The 22,858-nt window shown below is 48.6% G+C and overlaps 4 protein-coding genes across 4 annotated transcripts; 3 read left to right on the top strand and 1 right to left on the bottom strand.

Moving 5' to 3' along the window:
* Nucleotides 1-6,148: 6,148 nt before the first annotated feature.
* Nucleotides 6,149-9,349, top strand: HOO65_010591 (Tyrosine-protein phosphatase non-receptor type 3; the record flags this gene model as incomplete). The annotated part of the gene is made up of 2 exons (XM_071005365.1): nt 6,149-8,185; nt 8,267-9,349. The coding sequence occupies 2 exons, from the start codon at nt 6,149-6,151 to the stop codon at nt 9,347-9,349; spliced, it is 3,120 nt and encodes a 1,039-aa protein (XP_070862413.1).
* A 2,803-nt stretch (nt 9,350-12,152) lies between these two features.
* On the top strand, nt 12,153-14,918 carry HOO65_010590 (Aminopeptidase 2, mitochondrial; the record flags this gene model as incomplete). Its single annotated transcript, XM_071005423.1, has 2 exons — nt 12,153-12,256; nt 12,359-14,918. 2 exons carry the CDS (start codon nt 12,153-12,155, stop codon nt 14,916-14,918), a joined length of 2,664 nt encoding a protein of 887 aa, XP_070862412.1.
* A 1,607-nt stretch (nt 14,919-16,525) lies between these two features.
* HOO65_010589 (Phosphatidylinositol N-acetylglucosaminyltransferase gpi3 subunit) lies at nt 16,526-18,052 on the bottom strand (the record flags this gene model as incomplete). Its single annotated transcript, XM_071005774.1, has 2 exons — nt 16,526-17,492; nt 17,571-18,052. 2 exons carry the CDS (start codon nt 18,050-18,052, stop codon nt 16,526-16,528), a joined length of 1,449 nt encoding a protein of 482 aa, XP_070862411.1.
* Nucleotides 18,053-18,847: 795 nt separating this feature from the next.
* HOO65_010588 (Hypoxia up-regulated protein 1) lies at nt 18,848-21,796 on the top strand (the record flags this gene model as incomplete). Its single annotated transcript, XM_070999756.1, has 1 exon — nt 18,848-21,796. The coding sequence occupies one exon, from the start codon at nt 18,848-18,850 to the stop codon at nt 21,794-21,796; it is 2,949 nt and encodes a 982-aa protein (XP_070862410.1).
* Nucleotides 21,797-22,858: the final 1,062 nt, after the last annotated feature.

Genomic DNA, 22,858 nt, shown 5'->3' with positions numbered 1-22,858 from the left:
GTCATAGCCAGTCCTATTCTCATTTCCATCACAGATTCGACAGAATAAGGGTAAAGGGGAGGGCGCAGCACTAGTCAGGAGGTATATGTATACATGAAACGGAGGGAGAGCGTATATGCGAGCACACCGTTTTGTTTCTGGTGTAAAGTACAGGTATCCCATTTCGCATAGATAGAACGCAACAAACGGGTAGGGGCATTTGTATAAAAGACACCAGGTAGAAGCATTAGTTTGATGTAGAGGTATCTTTTTGTCATGTGGCTAAAGGCTAGTCTCTGATTGCAAGAGAGTTATAAGTCGTTTTGCTTGCAAATGGCCAGTCCTCTGGTTTTGTTCTCTACGTCACCATACTAGGCCCGTGAGGCTAGACCTCTCCCCTTGTATATATGTGCATAGAAGTAGTAAGCAATCTAGAACACGTTATGGTGATACAGCACGACTGTAGACATGAACATCTAGTTTGCAATAATCATTGTATGACCACCATTCAAGGAGACCAGGGCTAAGCCATGCCACTCCGCATGATTGCAGTCATGCCATGTCAGTCTACCAACCTCATGGCTAATGACGTTGTTGCTTTACCCTAGCAGAGTAATGCGCAGAGCAGCATGAAATACTAGAAGTAATATCCAAGATTCGCATAGAGAATTTGTCAATACGCTCAAAACCAAATAAATGGCCGGCCAGCCGGGCGGTTGATTTCTATTTCTCTCCAATGCTGACCAACATAGGGAAAACACGGAATTAAAATCCCACCTAGCTTACCTAGGCTATGCTGCGGCTTGCACATCAGGTATGCACGACCATTAGGAGGCACCATACAAGCGCCATGTTGCAATGGAGGGTTTCAAAGCAAATAGCAATACATGTACGATAGGTTAAACTAAACCTACGAGCAAGTAAACAGGAGATAACGATAGAAGAAGGGGAAAGAAGGATATACGTCAATTTCCGCGCTATTAGTGGACTTATGAGCCAAGTTTCACCCACTACTTTTGTATTTTCACGAAGTTAGACCGGGCATATAGGGAGGGATTCGTTTTGGGGTGAAATGCATGAAGAATGCAGGAGAATCGCCGGCAGTAAATATTAGCAATGACATCATGCACTTTGTAGGGCTTGTAAATAGGGTTAGTGGGAATTCCTCCTAAGTCTTTCCATGCAATGAATGTAGAAAAACAGAAAGGACAGTCAACGCAGAGGGAAAGAGGCTATTCTTTCTAATATGTGGGGACACAATAAAGAAGGTAAAAGCGCAAAAAAGGCGGTGAGCTTTTTTGTGGTGTTTTCTATTGCGCCGGCCACCCGTTTGTTAGCGCACAGTAACAATAAACATTGGCTTTGTTAACATTCCCCTTTTTCTCTTCCTACGACCCACTTACTAGTCTTCACCGCCAACTTTATCACCGGACAAGGGACAAGCAAGGGATAGTGGCAAACAGCCGATATTTTACCGCTGCAGCTTTTGTAAGAAGGGTTTTATCGTCCGCACTTCATACACTATGAGTTCTTTGGTTTTGCCTTCTAAGCACCTTGAAAGAAAGAGAAGCAGAAATATAAATCCAAGGAAAACTTAAGGGATAGGGGGCCCTGGCCATCTTCATATCCCTATCATTCTGTTATTTTTATTGCCCTTTCAGTGAGCCATCGATCACTCAGTACGGCAGAAGCAAAAGCCCCTAAGAGAGTCTAGAACGCGTCTTATCCACAATCTGCAGCATAAGTGGGCGCACTAACGTCATTCGACCCTATATAGGGTTGATCTTCGTCATGATTGAAATATTCGTGTAGCATGCAAATACACCATCCTTTTGCACTCTGACCTCTCTCCTCTAGCCCTGCATTGCATTGCATAAACATTACATTCATTATCTTACATGGCGCTTCGTGCGTGCTAGCCTAGTATACATACATGTATGTGCGCCTGTACACCTGTACAATACTACCGCATACATACAACGCACACGCTTCCTAGCCCAGATAGCAAGCCACAGATAGCACAAAGAACTCGTTCAGGGCCGGGTCGTGCGTGCTGGGCTTCTTCTATTACCCATGCGCAGACAGACATTATGGCTCAATAAAAAAGCTCTTTTCTTTCTTGTGAGAAAAATACCAGTCTAAAGTGCGCAAAGCTCGCTTGCCCTGGCTGTTCAAGCAGGGGTTGTGTACTGCAGAGCAGAATAACACTACCCTCACCTCGCCATCACATTTCCTTTTTGGTTTGGGTGCAGGATGTCCAACGAATCCAAGTCTGCTGTTTGTTCCCGAAGCCCTGTTTCTCAGGCCGGAATTCACTTCAGCCCAAGGGTCACATGTCCTCCGTATCCATTCGCCATCCTAGCCAAGAGTACCCGAGTTTTAAGCAGGTCACCGTTTTCCTCGCTTTATATCCCCTACTGCATATTTATATTTGCTTGGACCAAGCTAGCCAGCCAGTTGTAGGGGAAAAAGGGAGAAGTACCGTTTTCCTTGGTGGCGGCTCAGTCTTCTGGTTTGGGGAAGGGAGGTTTCCCAAATACTTGGACCCAAACCAAGTACTTGAGCCGTTGCTTGCGCATGTTTCAGAACAATCCTGCTGAACCTAGGAGAGAGAAAAAAAATTTAGAGGGCTCTTACGGCAAGAGGAAGAGGGAAGGAAAGAAAGCTCTGATCAGCCCTTGGTCTTGATTTAAAGCAAACGAATGGATGAACTAACGCAGCTCACATGGCCGGTCGGCATAGAAGATATGAAGGAGGGCCGAGCCGGCAGCGGGATCCCATTCGAGTTCGAGGCTTAGGCTTTTTTTCTTTTTAGCTAGGGAAGCAACAAAATGGGCGATGATGAGTTGATAGAAATATAGACACATTAATTGTAACACACACCAAGACTAAGAAAGCCCTGTTTTTTTTTTTTCAATTGAATTTGACAACGTCGATCTGTATTCTCTTTGTGGCGAAAGGTAAAAGAGGGAAAGAGACAAACTCGGAAAGAAGGAAGGATTTTCTGGTTTTATGATGTTGATGTCTTCAGAGAAGACAGCATACAGGTATGCACGCAGCCAGTCAGACAAATAGCCAAAGAGAGGGGGATAACGGCGGACTGGAAGCTGGAAAACAAGGATCCCTCTTCGTGCTTCATTTCTCGGACTAGTTTGGTATTACTATTGACTGTGTTGTTGTTGGCTTTATCCCATTGGTTGCCGATCTCGTGGCTTGGGGAGAAAAAAAGCCTCTCTCTACGTCATAGTCTCTCCACAAAGGCCAAACACATTGTGACTCTTGCGCGGTGAACTTTGTGGCATGAGGGCAAAACAGGCTGGTTGCAAAAAACCAAAGCATGAGCAAAGGGAACGCCCAAGGGGGAGCGTAAAGGGCTTCTGCCTGACTCTGTAGCTGGCTATTTTATGGTTTTCTTTCTTAACTCTATTGTCTTGAGAAGTTGGTTTTGTCACTTGTTGCACTTACATAGTCTTCCACTGGCTTCTACTCCCAACAAGCATCAATAACACGAGATGGGAATTTCGAGAAAAGAAGGTGAAGTGACAACGTTAGATCTTAGCTTTTGTCGTTCCTACTCTTGTCGTTACTACTTGGTCTCCACAATACGATGACGTAGTGGGCAGTATATATTGGCTGTTTCACCTGTAGAGTTCTAGACCTCTGTTACCGCATAACCCTAGATAGACACACGGAAGGGTTCTACTAGCGCCGGCTTATTAATTTTAAACGGAAAATTTAAGCTAGTTTCCCGCTTCTCTACTTACCTGTTTACTAACCCACCAAGCTGGTGCTATGGCAAATCAAGACATAGTGGAGGGGGGCTTTCTAGCGCTAGATGACTTGAGCGAGTTAGTGGAAGAGCTAGAAGCTCCTGCTAGAAGAATAAGTGGACATTGGGTCATTTGTCGTCTCATTGAGAGCTGAGTTGTGATATGCGAAGATAGAAAACATTATGTGTTTTATGTCTGTCTGGCTTCCTGTCCTGCGATGAATAGATAGTAGCCAGTCAGTAGACGTAGACTGGCTGGCTAAAACCCACTATAGCGCCACTGGGGGAACCGCTACAAATACAGGGGGCAGGGGCGGTAGAGCAGCAGGCGGGAGATGCTACGCACTGCCTGTTTTTCTTCATGTGCCCTGTTCCTTGTCAGCCCATGGAAGAAAAAGAAGCAGGCAAAGAAGAAAGAAAATTACTTCACGCCTCTTCTCTCGCTGGTATCTCCTCCAGCCTACCTTCGTGCTCCCGCTCATCCCTTCGCTTATTTCCTACATATCAACTTCGTTTGCCTGCCTTGTGTTCTGTTGTCCTCCTGCCAACCAAACCGCAAGCCCTTTTTTCCCTCTCGATTTGCCCCACTAGCAGGAATTTTGGTGTGTGTTGGCGCTGAGCCCTGGTTTATTGAATAGAGGGGAAGACCTCCATGTTGATTTGCAGCAAAGCACTTGATTCTTCAACAAATATCAAATCTATCCTGTCCATGTTGTAGAGCTAGTGAGCGTGTGATTCCTTTCTCTCTGCCACCGTCAGTTTCCTCTGCTTAGCGTGGTTCCCGCTTGTGGATAAAAGACCGTTGGCTCAAGTCACTAAGAAGCCCATTTTTGCTTGGTGGTGCCCCTGAACAACGATAGAGGTTAACAGGTCACTATAGGCCGCCTGCCCATGTCTAGAGCTGCATCTACAGGCTTGGTGCACTGCAACAACAGCTCTTCTGACAAGATTTTGTAGTCAACATATGAAAGCCCCTCTCCCCTCTTCTCTCACATCCTCGCTTTTTCTCTTCATCTTCTTCTCTGCCAGCCTTCCATCTTCCTTTATTCACCCCAATCGGCCCCTTGTCTCTGCTGTCACGCCAACCTAAATCTGGGCTTTGAACTTTGACCCAGTTCTAGTTCACCTCAAGTTGTCTCAAATCTCCCCAGTCATCTATCAGTCTCCCTCCCTTTGTCTCTCTCTTTCGTAACGAGCGCATCGACCATTCTACGGCCAACACAAGGCGAGGACAGTAATAAACACTTTTTGTTTTTTTTTCTTTTTTATTTCCTTTGTGTTTTTTTTCTCCCTTTTCAATACGGGCTTGGAGACCTTTGGCTTCGTTCCTTCTGATTTCTTCTGTACCTTATCACCCACCCGTCCCGCCCAATAGCCGGAGCCTGGTGTGTTGCTGCTGTCTATTTAATTTTCGACCTTGTTCTCGACCCAGCGATCATTCCAAGCTGCTGCTCCTCACATTTGCCTCTTATTCGGTCGATTCTCATCTTCCTTTCTATCTCTGGGTTGCCTTGGTTTGGCACACTCCCTCCTCCCTCCTCCCCCCCCAAAAGTGTTCGTATTTTATCTACGAAATTCACACCCACCTTTCTCTACATTTCTGTTTCTTCAACCACTTCCTCATCGCCACCGACCGAGCCAGCCATATAATCCGTCACCTACCAACCATCGACTCAACTGACCAGCGAATCGTCCGTTAATCGATTCCTCAAATCCTGACTCTCCATCACGCCACACTACGTGCCTTTGCAGCCCGCCTCGATTCTTTCATCGTATTCATCTCGATAATAAATCGTTTCTTCTCTTATTTTTTCCATTGCCACTCTCACACCCGCCACGGCCAAATTTGTACGTTGTGCTGCTCTCAGCTTGTCTAGCCCATTATTACCATTAGCCACACTCATGTCTGTGTAATACATACATCTACCAATTCACCCACTCAGCAACAAATAACACGCTCCCAAAGCCTAGCACACATAGATGTGTGTATATCCTCTCAAACCCCACTGTCAGACAAGATCAGTCATCTCCGTCTGGTCTTTTGTTTGATCAGCCACCACTTTGTCTGCATCCTGTTCCAGCCCAGGTTCCAGGCAGTACTAATTATGGAATAACGTCATGGTCTCTTCCATCTCTTTCCACATTTCTGTATCTCCTCCGCTTTTGTGTGCCAATCTCATATGTCCGCTCTGACTCTTTATCCCAAAATTCAAAGTCTTCAAGAAGTCTAATACTATGCTAACCTATCACTGAACCACTAGTGCCCTCCACAGAATTTCCGTCTGACCAACTATTTGCCTTGCCCTACTTCGCCTTTTCGATACTAAAATTCAAAACACAAAAAAAACGCCCTCTGCAAAATACACCCCTTCAGTTTATGTGCCTGAAATCACCTTCGTCATGCAGTTCGTGATGACAACGTCGCCACGACACACTCCAGCAGGCCATCCTATCCACGATGCCCTATGTCAAACCAGAACCATAAAAACGCCCCCGGCAACTGCCTCTTCTCACACTGCCTGGGGGGGGCCTTTTTCCACTGGCCAAGCCTTGCCCCCTCCTAATCCCCAAAATGGCCATGGGGCGACATCCACTGACGTCAACAGCGAAGCTACCAACGCTAACGGCCGCTCTTCGAGTCCCAACTATTTCGGCCTTGTTATAAATAACTCTGATGAAAACACTACTTCCTCCTTGGCTGCTGGCATCTGGGAAGGCTCTACTGCCGCCAACAAGTTCCACCCTTCATCTGATTTTACTGCTGTCCCAACTGCCACTGTTACAGCAACTACAGCAACTACAGCAACCACTGCTGCCATCGCCGACTCGCTCGCAAACGCTGGATTTAACCCTTCTAATCAAGATATGACCACCGCTCGACTCCCACGGCCATCTTTCCAGCACAATGTCTACCAGTCTCAGGCTGGCCCTGAACGGCGACCACCCATTGCCCGCTTTAATACGATGCCATCTACAAGTACTGCTGGCATTCCTGATGCTATGGGGTCAAGCGAAAGCACTAGTTCTTCTACAAACTCATCAGCTGCATGCTCGCCTTTAAATAGAAGTGCAGGGACTATCGCTACCTCGACAACATCGTCCATCGACCGTGTTAAGATTCCGCGCTCAGCCATGCCCTCATTTGCATACCCCTCAAATCCTGCCTCCCACACCACGGATAATAATACTGTTACTCCGTTATCGTCTTCAGTCTCAGGCCTATCCAATGCCAAAGTCGCACACACTCCCATGGATATTGATGAATCTCCATTCTTTATTAACACTGCACCGGCCATGAACCTGTTCATGCCTTCTGGCCGTGGCTTCTCTCAAAAGGACACTCTCTGTTCACGAAAAACCCCTGCTGTGGCGGCTCCTATGAACCATCCGCCTTTCATGCGACCGCCCTTGTCTCTCCAACTTAATGTTGCAGGCTCAAGCAATACATCTCCTGCAGTTTCTCGAGGAAATCTTCCTTCAGCTCTTGTCTCCGGGAAGATTTTGCCAGCGCAAGATCAAATTGTTGCCCACAAACTAAAGGATCTCATTGAGGATGATGAATCTCAAATTCTTCTTTTGGATGTTCGTTGCTCTCAGAACTACTCAAACTCCCACATTCGAGGCGCATTGAATCTTTGCATACCAACGATGCTCTTGAAGCGTGACAACTTTAGATTGAAGAAGGTTTTGCAAAGTTTCCAACGACCCGGCGATATTGAGAAGCTCTCCAACTGGCGCAATGTCAAAACAATTGTGGCCTATGGTGCTTGCTCATCTGACAAGAATGAAGTTAGCATGGCATCTAATGTCCTGCAGAAGTTCACCAAGGAGGGCTTCACTGGATCAGCCTGCGTTTTAACTGGAGGCTTTAGTAACTTCATTGATGAATACCCTGACTATGTTGTTGAAGACGAGACTTCTTCTTGTGAGGGAGATGCTGCTGCATCTTCTATGGGTGGCCCTATTTTTGGGGGTGTCACCATCCCTCAAGGAGAAGACCCTGTTCAACCCTTCTTCTCTACGATTCGCCAGAATGCGGATTTGGTTGACGGCGTTGGCCAGACAAGCATTCAGCGCCCTAATGGGATTGAAACTCGTCGCCTACCTGTGTGGCTTGACAAGGCGTCAAATCCTGATGACAGTGGCAAAAAGGTGTCTGAGAAATTCCTCAAGATTGAGTGTAGTGAGCGTGATCGTATGAGGTCGGCATTGTCTGTCAATCGCCCTGGTGTGTCTGGAGGTGATGGCAGCATACGTCTTTCTGGCTTTGAGAAGGGGAGCAAGAATCGCTACAAGGATGTTTTGCCTTTTGACCATGCAAGAGTCAAGCTTCACGGCAAGGTTGAGTGTGATTACATAAATGCCAGTCACATCAAGTCAAGCCGTAGCAACAAGCGGTACATTGCTAGCCAAGGTCCCCTTCCTTCTACGTGCGATGTAAGCTTCCACATATTCGCCCTCCCATTTTTTTTTTCTCTCATTTTTAATTTTCGCCGTTTCTAACTATTTCTTTTTTAGGACTTTTGGTCTGTCATTTGGGACCAAGATATTCGCCTCATTGTCAACCTGACTGCCGAAAGCGAGCGTGGCCACACCAAATGCCATGCGTACTGGACAGAAAAGCGGTATGGTCCTGTCAGCGTCAAACTTGTTACCACCAATTTCATGTCGCTTGACCTGGACAAACTTACTCGTGGCGACATTCCTGCAAAGCTTAGTCGCTCTCGTGCCCGCGCCAACACAACCATGTCTTTTGAAACGAACCCCAATGTTAGCACCGCCGCTGCATCCACTGCGGCAGACGACGAGTCTACCATGGCCACTATCCGATACTTTGCCATTTCGCATTCCAACTACCCGTGGCAGCCTATTCGCGAAGTTGTACAATTACACTACTCGGGCTGGCCCGACTTTGGCGCGCCCGCACAACCAGCGCACCTCCTGGCTCTTGTTGAGATGGCTAATATTTTAAATCGCCAGCTGTCGCATCCCGGGATCAACCCCAACGTTGACGCATCTGTTACCTGGCAAGATGAGGCAGAGATGAACACATGTCCCCGACCGATACTGGTCCACTGCTCCGCCGGATGCGGTCGCACTGGGACATTTTGCACAGTAGACAGTGTCATTGACATGATGAAACGCCAGCGCCTAGCTAGCATGGACATTCTAGGCGGTAGGGCACCTGCCGACACTGCGGCCACTGCTGTTGCGGCAGCTATGGGCATCAACGCACCGAATTCTCCACGATCATCGGCAGCGGCAATGCGCAGCATTTCCGCTGTCTTTGGCTCGCCAACCAGTGCTGTCAGCCGGCAGCGCAGCAACAGCAGCTCTCGCCGTGGCTCATCGGTTGCAACGCCGGTAGCATATCCGCCCATTGACACGACATGGATGGGCGACGAGTCGATTGACTTGATCTCGGCGACGGTCGATGATTTCCGCAGACAGCGTATTAGCATGGTGCAGACGTTAAAGCAGTATGCACTGTGCTATGAAGCAGTCATGGAATGGATTTCGAGACTCAATGACCAGCGTCCTGCAGGGTCTGTAGTGGGCTCACGCATCCGGCCACGGCAGGGGAGTGTTGACGGCCATTGAGGCATGCGCGAAGCAGCACGTGCGGTGTGTCTGTGGATCATGGGCCATGTTCTTTATTCCCTGGTATTTCTCCGTGATTCATTTAAACATTTTATTTCTATTGCGCATCATCCCATCCAGTCATCTTCGTGATGTCTTTCGAAGATGGAGGATGAAAATGCCCACAGCGTACAAAAAACTATTGTTTTTCTTTTCCATTTTTCTGCTTAGCATTCCTCTTTTTTCTTTTTTCTCTCTTTTTTATAGTGCCTGCTTTATGAGCTGGACTGGACCACGGCCGTGTTTTGGCATACTAAGAGGCAAGATGACAATCCCTAGATGTTGCTTGTCTCCTGGCACTTTTGATATGCATTTGTGGTGTTTTATTTATTTTTATGGTTCTTTTTTTCTAGGCATACACACACGAAATATGCCTGGGGTTATTGCTAGCATCGTGTTGTTTGGTTTCTTTCCTTTTCTCTTTTCGAACTGTTGATTCATATGCTGACGAGATCGGGCTATTTTATGTCGCTGAAGGTGAGGCTTGGAATATAAGGCTGCGTGGATCAAGCTTGGCGTGGGGCCTAAGGTGGGGGGGGGGGGGGGTAGGATAAGGCTGAAGGTTAAAGCGGTGGAGAAAGTTTTTCCCTCCTGCTTTTTTCTTTTGTAGCAGGCAAACATGTGTGGATATGATATGTATTAGAAATCCAACATACAGCATCATAAATTGAAGACATTTTGAAATAAAAAAAAGTCACGTATAGTTGCTCTTCCCACGGGCAATATTTCTTGTTTCCAAGTCCTTGTATCGCTAGTAGAGCTTATCGGGGGGGGGGGGGGTTTTTATCATATCTGTAAAATCAAGACCATTGAAAAATATCACTTAATTATCCACATTTTTGACCATCTTTTCGTTTGTAAGCAACTTTTTGTCGCCGACGACTTGGGTCTTCCTCTGCTTTCCAACGAAACGCAAACTACAAACTCCTTCTATCTCTGATTGCTTTGCTCTTTGTTCCTTTTACCCGCCGGAGAACGGCTAGACGAAAGAATATATTGAACAATGCAGTCCTTTGCACGTGCGGCTGGCCGTCGGAGCCCGCTGCTGCTCTCCGGCAGCCCAGCTGCGGGTAGAGCAGGCCTAGCACGGAGCATCAACTGCAACTTGGTTGCTGCAAAGCAACAGTGGAAGTCGCTATCGTCATTGCCCTTGGTAGCCGGACATGTCGCTTCGAAGGCCACATCATCACCAATGGCAGCGGGCGAAAGCGGCTCAGCAGGAAGCTTGAGAGGGCAGCGTAACGGCCGGTGAGTTCTCCCTTTAGAGCCTATTGATTGCCTTTTCTCTCTCTTTCTTTTCCCTTTCCTTCATTCAAACTTCTTTTTCTTATTTAGCATCCCAAGTGGGAATAAAAACAAGCGAATGGACGAAGCGCAAATTCCTGATCGTGATGGGGTCAGGCCCGTTGTAAGCTCGTAGGCTCTATAGGCTTGTGGACTTCTGGCTTGGCCATTATTAGCTCTATAACGTCTCGTACTGTTTTCTCTCTTCGCTCTTGTCCCTAGCTGTGGCACTGTCCTAGCACAATAGTTGACAAAGCTTCTGTTCCCTTGCCATGATGTCATCCTCATCTACTCTTCTAAGCCACGTCAATAATGCGTCGAGTCCAAAGTGGTTGCGAATGAACTTGCTGTGATGTCAACTGTGATTCCATTTCTCCTTTTTTGCTGCCTGATCGCTTTCTCCTCTCGTGGTTAACCACATGCTCAGGAGCCTCTGCCCCAAAGTTTGAACCCAGAGCCTGAAAATCCCCCCTTACTCTCTTCCTTGGTCTCTCTACCTTCTCTACTCTAGACGGGGTGATTGCTCTCCGCCTTCTCTCTTGAACCCAAACTTTGCCCCTCGCCTCAACGGTCAAGCGCAGCTTTAGTCTTCCACTCTTCCCTATTGCCTCGTTCATTCCTCTTTTTCTCTCTCGTTTTACCCTCATAGCCGCCAGCTTATTACCTAGCCGGGCCAGTTCACAGACAATGGCGGGGAAAAACAATGGAATATTTCAAGCATCCAAGTAGGCTTGGGCAGCTTAGGCAGCTTTAGTCTAGTTAGTCTTTTTACCATTGCCCCCCTGAGCGCCTGTGAACTTAGCTTCGCTTTGTGCTAGTAAGCACCCCGCCCCTCATTCAAAGCATAGCAAAGGCGAGCGGGGGTGGGCCATGGATGCACGGTGCTATGTACGCCTACTTGTGTACTGCGTGCTCTTGCCCGTTTGATTTCTAATTGCCACCGCTAGCAACCTTCTACTACTGCCTATTCGCTTCATGCTACTCTTAAATGCCGTCAAGTGAAATCTGGCTTACGTGATGCCCCAACAGCCTAGAGTACCTCCTACCACCCCTGTTATCCTTACATGCACTAGTACATCTCCCAACTAGTGTTTGCTGTTTCCGTGCTTGCTCTTCCTCTGCCCTGTCTTTCCTGCTCGCCCCTTTGCCTCTTTCCTTCTACCTTGCTATAAAACCCACCAAAGCCTCCTCCTCTTCCACTTCGACATCTAACCTCTTGATTCTTCTATCCTCCCATCTCATCTCATCTCTTCTCTTCTCTTTGTCTTCCGTTTTTGATACCCCCTCCCCTGCTACTACGGGCTACATGTACCGGAAGCGATAAACCGCATCTCTTACTAATTTGACTATTTACTGCTCTCTTTTTCTCCGCTTCAGCCTTCCACGCTTAGCCCCTCAAGCCGCGGCTCGACCGTGCTCTACTATTAGCACTTCAAATCTAGCCCTTGATCTCTTCGCTTCACCCGAAACCTCTAGAGCCATGGCTGACCGCGATATCCTTCCCGAGGCTTTCAAGCCATCGCATTATAACCTGTCACTATACGATCTCGAGTTCAAGAATTGGACTTACAACGGTACTGTCAGGTAAGGAGACCCCTCTGATCAAGCTACCGCTGCCCTAGGCTGGCCCGAGTAGACCTACTTAGTTGATCCTAATCTAACGTGTCTCGTCTTCTATCCCCGCAGCATCGATGTTGCCATCACCGAGCCCACCAAGGAGCTTGTCCTGAACGTCCTCGAAATTAAGCTTTCATCTGCCAAGGTCATTGTCGACGGCAAGACCCTTTCCTCTTCTGACTACACATATAACGAACGTGCGCAGCGTGTGTCTGTTGCCTTTGGTGAGGAGATCCCCGTGTCCGCCAAGGCCCAGGTCATCCTTGAGTTCCAGGGCATCATGAACAGCGAAATGGCCGGATTCTACCGCTCCAAATACAAGCCTGCTACTGCAGCTGCTCCCTCCGTTCCCCGTGACGATGACTGGCACTATATGCTCAGCACCCAATTTGAGTCGTGTGATGCTCGTCGTGCCTTCCCCTGCTTTGATGAGCCCAACCTGAAGGCCACCTACGACTTTGATATTGAAATTCCCGATGACCAGGTCGCCCTGAGCAACATGCCTGTCAAAAATGAGGTCAAGACCAAGAATGGTCTGAAAAAGGTTTCGTTCGAGACCTCTCCCATCATGAGCAGCTACCTGCTCGCCTGGGCTGTTGGTGACTTCGAATACATTGAGGCCTTCACTGATCGCAAGTATAACGGAAAGCAAATTCCCGTTCGAGTCTACACTACCCGCGGCCTTAAGGAGCAGGGTGACTGGGCTCTACAGCACGCCCCCAAGATCATCGACTACTTTTCCGAAATCTTCGGCATTGATTACCCTCTTCCCAAGGCTGATCTAATCGCCGTTCACGAATTCACCCACGGTGCCATGGAGAACTGGGGTCTGGTGACCTACCGTACTACCCAGGTTCTCTATGACCCTAAGACCTCAGATGCTCGTTTCCTCAACTCGGTCGCCTATGTTGTCGCCCACGAGCTGGCTCACCAATGGTTCGGAAACCTCGTTACTATGGACTGGTGGGATGAGCTGTGGTTGAACGAGGGTTTCGCCACCTGGGTTGGCTGGCACGCCATTGACCATCTACACCCTGAGTGGCAGGTATGGGCCCAGTTTGTCAACGAGGGTATGGAGTCAGCCTTCCGTCTGGACGGCATTCGCTCCAGCCACCCTATCCATGTGCCTGTGCGTGATGCTCTTGATGTCAACCAGATCTTTGACCACATTAGCTACCTCAAGGGCTGCTCAGCCATCCGCATGCTGGCCAACCATCTTGGTGTCGAAACCTTCCTTAAGGGCGTCTCCAACTACCTCAAGAAATATGCTTACGGCAATGCCAAGACCCAGGCTCTATGGGATGCTCTAAGTGAAGCTTCTGGTCAGGATGTTACGGCTCTCATGACGCCCTGGATCGGCAAGATTGGCCACCCTGTGCTAACTATCGAAGAAAATAAGACTGGCGACCTCAAGATCAAGCAAAACCGCTTCCTATCAACTGGAGATGTCAAGCCTGAAGAGGATGAGACTACCTGGTGGGTCCCTCTGGGAATTGAGGGGGTTAGTGGTACTAACGGCGTCTCATCTCTTGCTTTGACCAGCAAGGAAGACACCATCTCTGGTGTTAACACCGACTTTTACAAGCTAAACTCCAATGCAACTGGTTTCTTCCGCGTTGCTTACCCTCCTGAGCGCTTGGCCAAATTGGGCACCCAGCTGGATCGTCTGAGTGTTGAAGACAAGATTACTATTATTGGTTCAGCCAGTGAACTAGCTTACGCCGGCCGCCTTCCCACCTCAGCTCTTCTATCTTTCGCCAAGGGCTTCAAGGAAGAGACAAACACTCTAGTGTGGAGCCAAGTTTTGGATTCTACTAGCCGTGCTAAGTTTGTTTTCGCTGAGGACCCTGTCATCAAGGCCGGCCTTGAGAAATTCATTCTCGATTTGATTGATGATGCTGTCACTAAGATCGGCTGGGAGTTCAGCGAAGGCGAGGGCTACCTTCAATCTCAGCTACGCAAGCGCCTAATTGGATCTGCCGTTGCCAACAACCATCCTACTGTCATCAAGGAGGCTCTGAAGCGCTTTAACCAGTGGGTTGAGGACCCTAGCTCTGGTGCCATCCACCCCAATCTACGTGGTGCAGTTTACCTTGCTGCTATTAAGGATGACCCTGCCCGTGCCGTTGAGATTATCAAAAACGAGTGGTTCAACACCAAGTCCATTGACGGAAAGATCATCTCGTTGTCTTCTCTAGGCAGTGCCCGCAATGTCGATGTCATCGAGAAGACTCTATTGCCTTTCCTGTTCGACCAGTCCCCTCCTGCTGCGGCCAAGGACTCTGTTCCTTCAGCTGACATGCATGCTCTGGGTTCTTCGCTGGCTCGCAACCCTGAAGGTCGCCTTTCCCAGTGGAAGTACGTACAGGAAAACTGGGACAAGTGTTTAGCCAAGCTAGGAAACCCTATTGTTGTTGACCGTTTCATTGGCGTAACTCTGTCTGGCTTTAGCGATGACAAGTTCATTGACGAAATCACTGCCTTCTTTGCCGACAAGGACACATCTAGCTTTAACCGTACGCTAGAGACAGCCAAGGATGGCATTCGCGCCCGGTCTAACTACAAGACGCGTGACAGTGCGGCTCTAAAGGAATGGCTGATCCAGAACGGCTTTGCAAAGGTGGCATAACTAGTCAGGGGCCATCTGTAAGAAATGGAGTAGCCCAACTGATGGTAGCTGCCGGTATAAACTGTATTAATATCTTGTAAACAAATATCACTACACGTTGAATAGACTCCTAATACAGCGAAGATCTAAGAAGCAAAGAAAAAACAAAGGAATAAAGGGAATAACCGTCTCCATTTATAAATATGTGGTTAGTCTGTCACTTGACAACCCCTGTGCGACGTGCCACGGGAAGGTTGGTCATAGTACTAGCTGATCTCAAGTATGACCTTATTGACGCTGGGAAGATGATAAGAAACTAGCTAGCTAAACATGGAGGACTCTCTTGCAATAAAATACACCGAATCGAGCTACTGTATGACTGGCAACGTCCTAGGTTTAACAACAGTAGGAAGAATTGGCCCGGCAAATATTGTAGCATATATCTGGACGCTGCCGGTATTTGTACCACCTGAAACGAGGGGGACAGGCATCAACCTGCCCGTCCTGGGCAATGCAAACATATTGTAATCTATCCGATTTAGTCGTTTGTTTCTCATTGCGATTGCCTTTAATGTCTTATCTGCTATGTGCCTTATTCCAGATTCATCGTTGTTAGTTTGGTCGACAACAAGCAGGACTCGTATTTTTAAATCTCTACCTACCTATTGCAATAGTAGCTTCTCAGTCGAACAGAGATACACCCTGTTCTTTATCAGAACCAAGAGCGGAATCTAAGGTAACTTGGTTCCCGAAGATAGTGGTGTGGGCAACTTCAATTAAGAATATAGTACTTCTAATACAAAGGATGCCCCCTCCCCTCCCCCCAGCTTAGCCAACAACTTTCTAATCAGCAACCATTAATCGGCTGCTGTAGCGGGATTAGCGTCTTGATGGATCTATTACAAGGCCAAAGCTCAGCGAGCGAGGCATAGTTAGCTATACCAACCAATAGCCTTCCCATGAAGTGAAGTTCGCTCCCAAGATATTCTCAATCCTTGAGATATAGAAATAGGTCCTGTCTCCTGTTGTCGGGAAGGTATTATCTACACCCTGCAGGCTGAAAAGAAAACTAGGAAAACCCTCACGGGATAACAAGGCCATAGAACTTCCCTCGGAAAACCCACATTCGACTTAACGCAAGAACGGCCGTGCTTTACATAATCCCTCATCTTCTTTAACACTTCTTATGAATCAAAGAAGCCCCAGACCCAAGAACTAGACTCCTCAAAAAGAAATACACAAGCAACAAGCAACAGAGGGTTGAAAAAGAAGTCCTTGGGTGGTGCTAGCTGTCTTGAGCCCGCTCCAGTATAAATTCCAACCCCAGCCATCAACACCAGCATATGCAATGGGGTTAGTATATTGAATCTCACAAAACTTCTCCTGTTCTATAGACGGAAAGAAAGAGCCGTTGGGAAAACAACACCGGTGTTGATGCCACAGTTATAAGTGTAATACAATGCATGCACAATACAAGATCCGCTATAAGTTAGAAACAGAGATCAATAGTTACAAAAATAGGACAACAGGGAGGCAAAAAGGAAGAGGGGTATCTAAGGGTTATCTAGCAGCGCAAAATGAGACATAAAAGAAGGCGGAATCCGATTACTGTGCTCCAAGCTTCTCTCCTATCGCAGTCGATTCCGGACATGGCTGGCATCACGGCCACGGCGCTCCGAGTACCCTGACTCTGAGTCAGAGTCATATCTCTTGCGCGGCCACTCATCACAGATGTCGATTCTCGAGCGAGGGAAGGCCCACTCCAAAAACAGGAAAAGCAGATAGTCGACAATAGCACAAATGCAAAATAATTTGCCGGCCCACAGACCACAACCATAGTAGCGCTTGAGGCGGTCAATCAAGGCAAAGCCCTGGACACGCGAGCGGCGAGGGGTGACATTCGCATCGTCGCCGTAGAATTCAAGCTCGGAAATATTACCCGATATTCCGTCGTAGACACGTTCAGCTCGTTTGGCCACGTTGACCCACGAGTACATCATACGCACTTCGTCGTGGAAAAGCTCAGGATGGACCTTGCCAGCCCGCAGGTTGGCGATCGCACGACCAGTGGCGGCAACAAGGTCATCTTCCTCAGGCTTGGCAAATACAGTCATATGTGATGGCAAGACCTCGGGAATACCTCCAACCTGTGTGGCCACGACATACAAACCACATGAGGCGGCCTCGACAATGACAGTGCCAAATGCCTCGGTCAGCGACGGGTGTAGGTAAATATGGCCCCGCACCATAACATCTCGCACTTCCTCATGGCGCACTTTGCCTAACATCAGCACACGGTCCTGCAGCACGTTTTGCTCGATCATTTGTTGCAGGTCGATGGCTTTAGGTCCGTCGCCGGCAATGATGAAGCGCGTGTTAGGGTGATTCTCGAGGATTCGCGGAATTGCAGCCGTCAACAGATCGGTTCCTTTATTGTAGAAGAGCCGGGATATCACCACTATAGTGATGGGGTCAAGCGGGCCGGGGGCTGGCCGTGGGGGTTCACGCGGGTGGAAGTTGTCGGCTACTACGGCATTGGGGATGACAGAGACCATCAGTGGATCCAAGGAAGCACGGAGAACAGTGTTTTCTTTGCTAAAGACAGGTATAAAGCGTTAGCCGGTTGATAGTTTACAAGCAATGGGCTCAGGAAGCAAGTGGTAACGTACATACCAGGTATGGCTGACACAGATTACATGGTCTACGTCGCTGAGCGTAAACTTAAGCAGCTTATTAGCCAGAATGGACGAAGCATCAGCAAATCCAAAGAGCGAATGGTCCGTAAACACAGTGCGCAAGCCCATCGTGCGCGCATGCAGAATAGCCTCGTGACAAAGGTTGCTCAGACTAGCATGGCCATGGACAATTTCAATCTGCTCGCGAATGATGATGTTGCGGAAGAGTGGGAAGAAGGAAAACACAGTTGGGAAAGTTGACTGTCGGAATATGACGGCAAAAGGGCAGTAGTACACTTTTATTCCGTTAGTCAAGTAGCGCACGCCCTTGCGGTCCTCGTAGGCGTGCGTGATGATAATGACTTTGTGGCCGCGATCGACCAGCTTGGTGGCAAGCTGATAAATATGTGACTCCACTCCGCCTGGTTGCGGGTAGAAAAAGTCAGACACCATAGCAATGTTATACGTTCGACGAGGCATCGTAACTGCTAGAGCTCCACAAGACAGGCGAAGACAAAAGAAGTAAACACCCAGAGCAGCATCATGAGTCTGAATTTAGCTTCAAGCATGGAGATGGAGGTGTGTTCCTAGCTATAAGCCACAGACAGCTGCCCACAGCTGGCAGGCGTCATCACAGTGCGAAGTCTGTTAATGTATGAATGATCAACTTTATTAGCACGGTCCTTATCCCACCATTCACAAGGCTTCTTCTTATCACTCGCCAGCAGACGGCAAAACCTTAATACCTTGTCCCCTGTCTCACACTCCACAATAAACCCAACGCCTGTTGTCCAAGCTTGTTCACATCACTGCTAGAGGCCACCTTGGCAGAAGAGCACTATAGTTCGGCTCAGGCCTACAAATTGTTTTACCCATTGAACCATCCAGCTTAACTTTATAGGCTTCTCGATCACAGCTTTACGTTTACTTGTTCTTTACTTTGCCTTCTTTGTCTGTCATCAGATTACAGATATCCTGTCTTTTACCACCATAGCCCCGTCTGTCTTTGTCATTGTTCCTTCCTCTCTCTTGCTTTATATCCAGCAAAGGACAAGACAGAGCCTTGCCATCTCTTCATCCTGGCTGTTCTTCTCTTTGGCTGAGCTGGCTCACGTTCACCTCTCTTTGGATTGACTGGCAGGCCGTCCAATTCCAACCCTCTGTTCCTCCGAAAGACTAGCCTAAAATCTACCGTCGCATACGTGACTGGGACTCGGGCTTGCCCATATAACTCGCATCATCTTTTCTCTACTCCTCCTTTTATTTCCCTTCACAATGCGCTCTTCATCACCTCTGTTAAAGGCCCTGGGAGTGGCCTTCTTCTGCTCATCCCAAACCCTCGCTGCCTCTGCTGTCATTGGTATCGACCTCGGCACTGAATTCATCAAGGCCTCTCTTGTCAAGCCGGGGATTCCCCTGGAGATTGTCCTCACCAAGGACTCCCGCCGCAAAGAGACTTCATGCATTGCCTTCAAACCCGCTTCCGGGACCCCCAAGTTAGACGAGTATCCCGAGCGGTCTTATGGCTCTGATGCTCTTGCCCTTGCTGCACGCTTCCCCAGCGAGGTTTATCCCAATCTAAAGACTCTCCTAGGCCAGAGTCTAGGCAGCCCTGTAGCTCAGGAGTACATCAAACGCCACCCCGCCCTCCAGGCTGAAGAGAATGCTGAGCGCGGTACCGTTGCCTTTGGAAGCAAATCCTTTGCGCCTGGAAACAACATATGGATGGTTGAAGAGCTACTAGCCATGGAGCTACAGTCGATCCGCAAAAACGCACAGGCTCTAGCCGGCTCCGACAGTCCCATTTCTGCAGCTGTCATCACCGTTCCCCCCTTCTTCACCGCCGAAGAAAAGAGATCCGTTCACTTGGCTGCCAAACTAGCTGGTCTGGACATTCTTGACCTTATCAGTGATGGTGTTGCTGTTGGCCTTAACTATGCTACTACCCGCCAGTTCCCTTCTGTTTCTGATGGCCTGGCTCCCGAGTACCACCTTGTCTTTGACATGGGTGCTGGATCTACTAAGGCTACAGTTCTGCGTTTCCAGAGTCGCTCCATCAAGGACGTTGGAAAGTACAATAAGACTGTCCAGGAGGTCCAAGTCATGGGCTATGGCTGGGATCGCACCTTGGGTGGTGACGTTCTCAACGCCCTCATCATTGACGACATGGCCGCTAAGTTTGCCGAAACTCCCAAGGCTCAGGCTATTTCCGCCACCTCCGACAAGGTTCTAACCCATGGTCGTGCCACCTCCCGTCTCACCCAGGAGTCCCAGCGTTTGCGCCATGTCCTAAGTGCCAATGCTGACACCCAGGCCAACTTTGAAGGCTTATTTGAGGATATCGACTTCAAGTACAAGCTCACCCGCACTGACTTTGAGGAGATGGTTGCCCCTTACATCGAGCGTGTTGGCTCTACTGTTCAGTCTGCCCTTACCAAGGCCAGCCTTGAAGTCTCTGATTTGACCTCCATTATTCTCCATGGCGGCGCTTCGCGCACTCCATTTGTGCGTCGTGAGCTGGAAAAGGTCATTGGCTCTGCTGAAAAAATCCGTTCCAGCGTCAACTCGGATGAGTCTGCTGTTATGGGTGCTGTTTTCCGCGGCGCTGATATCAGCCCCAGCTTCCGCGTCAAGGAAATCCGCCTATTTGAGACTACTCCTTACTCAACGGGCGTCAAGTGGACTAATGTTGAAGGCAAACTCCGCCATCAGCGTGTCTGGTCACCCCTTTCTGTTCTTGGCGCAGCTCCCAAGGAGGTCACTCTCCCTGCCCTCGACAACTTTGAGGCTACCTTCTACCAGACCATTGAGGACGAAGACCGCGAAGTCATGACTCTCCAGGCTACCAACATGACCGCATCAGTTGCCGAACTCAAGGACAAGTTCTCCTGTGCCGAAGCTGACATTCGTTTCAAGGTTGCTGCAAGCCTATCCCGCGAAGACGGCGAGGTTGTCGTGTCCAAGGCTTATGTCGAATGTGAGGCTGAAATTGCTGACAAGGAGGGCATTATGGGCGGCGTCAAGAACCTATTTGGCTTTGGAAAGAGAGATCAAAAGCCCCTTGTTGGCGAGGGTGTTAAAGATACTGATGATCACGTCGAGGAGGCTGAGGAGATTATATCCAGTTCCTCCAAGTCTGCTGCTGACTCTCAGTCTACCCCTGCTGCCGATGCAAAGGAGAAGAAGAAAGAGGTCGTCAGCGTTCCCGTTGGCTTCGCCACCTCTGAGAAGGGCATTTCTTCTCTCTCCAAGGCCAGCCTTAAGACCTCTCTAAATCGCCTCAAGGCCTTTGAGGCTTCTGACCTAGCCCGCCGCCAACGTGAAGAGGCTCTTAACCAGCTAGAGGCTTTCAGCTACAAAGCTAGCGAGCTCCCTGAGACTGAGGGATGGCAAAAGTATGCCACTGAGGCTGAACGCACTTCTGTTCTGGAAAAGTCCGCCGAGTATGGCGACTGGGTGTACGGCGATGGTGCTGACGCTTCCAAGGCCGATTTAGACGCCAAGCTAGAAGACCTCCAGAGCATTGTCAACCGCGTCACCCAGAGAATCGAAGAGCACGAAAAGAGGCCCGAACTCCTTGAGAAGTTGCAAAGCACTCTTTCCCAGTCGACTGACTACGTTTCTTCTCTTCGTGCCGGAATCAAGGAGTACAAGGACTGGCATGCCTCTGCCTCTGCCTCCTCCGATCCTAGCTCCGAGGCTACCGCTTCTGCCTCCACTACTAGTGCCAACGCTGATTCTGATTCCGATGCTGATTCCAAGGATGCCAAGGATGCTAAGAAGTCCAGCATGCAGGACGTCATTGATGAGATCGGCCCTGTCCCTCCTGTGCACGAGGAAGCCGACCTACAAGACCTAGACAAGCTCATGGATGAAGTCAGAACATGGCTGGACGAGACGATTCCCAAGCAAGCTGCACTAAACCCCACTGATGACGCCATTCTCACCATCACGCAGCTCGACAGATTCCTTGACCGCTTCGAGCGTGCTGGCCTCGAGCTTACCATGAAGGGCGTACGCAACTTTGAGAGAAAGAAGGAGCAAGAGGCCAAGAAGGAGAAGGCTGCCAAGGCTGCCAAGGACAAGGCTGCCAAGGAGGCCGCTAAGAAAGCTAAGGAAGAGGCGGCCGCAGCAGCCAAGAAGGATGCCGAGAACGACGAGGATGGTGTTTCTGCGGAAGATGAGACAACAGACAAGACCGCCGATGACCATGATGAGTTGTAGAGTAGGGAAGTTGTCTATAGGGTAGCAGATAGTAGAGGGTGGAATAGTTTCAGGGGTAGTATTATAGGGAGGGAAGAGTCTACTTATGTACATGTATTTTTTTTTCTTTCCATTTTGCATTATAACTTTCGAACTTACACGATGATATATGAAACTTTAAGACTATGTGGCGTTTTAGGGTTATGTGTCTTAGTGGATGGGGTTCAAATAGAGTCTTTGACTTCGACAGGCAGATAAGTTTAGGGATTTGGCATGTGACGGTCACAAAACTTTGACACACAACATTGACAAAAAAATATATGTATTTTAAAGGCTCATTAGATTAAAAAAAGATATGATGTAGCAATGAGGAAGTGAAGAGGCAAAAAGGTGCCAGTGAGAGAGGAAGGGAAAGGGGAGAGCGGGTATATGGAAATGAGTGAAAGCACACTCAGGGGAAGACAAGTTCGTTGAGTGTCTAGTCAATGGACTAGAAAAGAAAATCGCCAACACTCACTCGTCTGTAGTGCAAGTTATGAAGGAGAGAAGGGGGGAAAACATTGCAAATGAGAGAAACAAGAATGGATGAGATTGTGTGTAGCATGATCAAGAACTAATAAGGATTGGAAAAAAAAACAATAGAAGAGAATTGGGAGCGTGACAGGACGGGGGAGATTGGACGTAGAAGAATAGATAGCAAGTATAAAAGACAAATATTGAAGTAACATTGGCGTTGGAATAAGGTCTGACTGGAGAGTGGGTGTGCAAAGGTCAGGGAAAAAATTCCCAACGACTGGGTATATGAACAAAGAAGCAGAAATAAAAATATGAGGATGTGCCACAATAGGACATCGAAGGCAGCGGCCAAGTCTTGATGTGAGTTGATCGCGTTCTTGAGGCTTTCCGATGAAGGGGAGCATTATCCGTTTACATACGGCCGTCTGCAAAATGTTCGAAGAAAGTCAGCACGGAGAGATGAACAGAATAAATCTACATGGAGATAGGGGTCCCTTGCCGGAAACCACCAGTGTAAAAGGACCAGAGCTGAAGACGATGTAATACCAAGCACAGACAAGCGGCTAG

Source organism: Ceratocystis lukuohia, assembly GCF_044167205.1.
Source record: "Ceratocystis lukuohia strain C4212 chromosome Unknown Supercontig1_pilon, whole genome shotgun sequence".
In the NCBI taxonomy this organism is placed as follows: domain Eukaryota; kingdom Fungi; phylum Ascomycota; class Sordariomycetes; order Microascales; family Ceratocystidaceae; genus Ceratocystis; species Ceratocystis lukuohia.
This window is presented reverse-complemented; position numbering and strand designations above follow the sequence as displayed.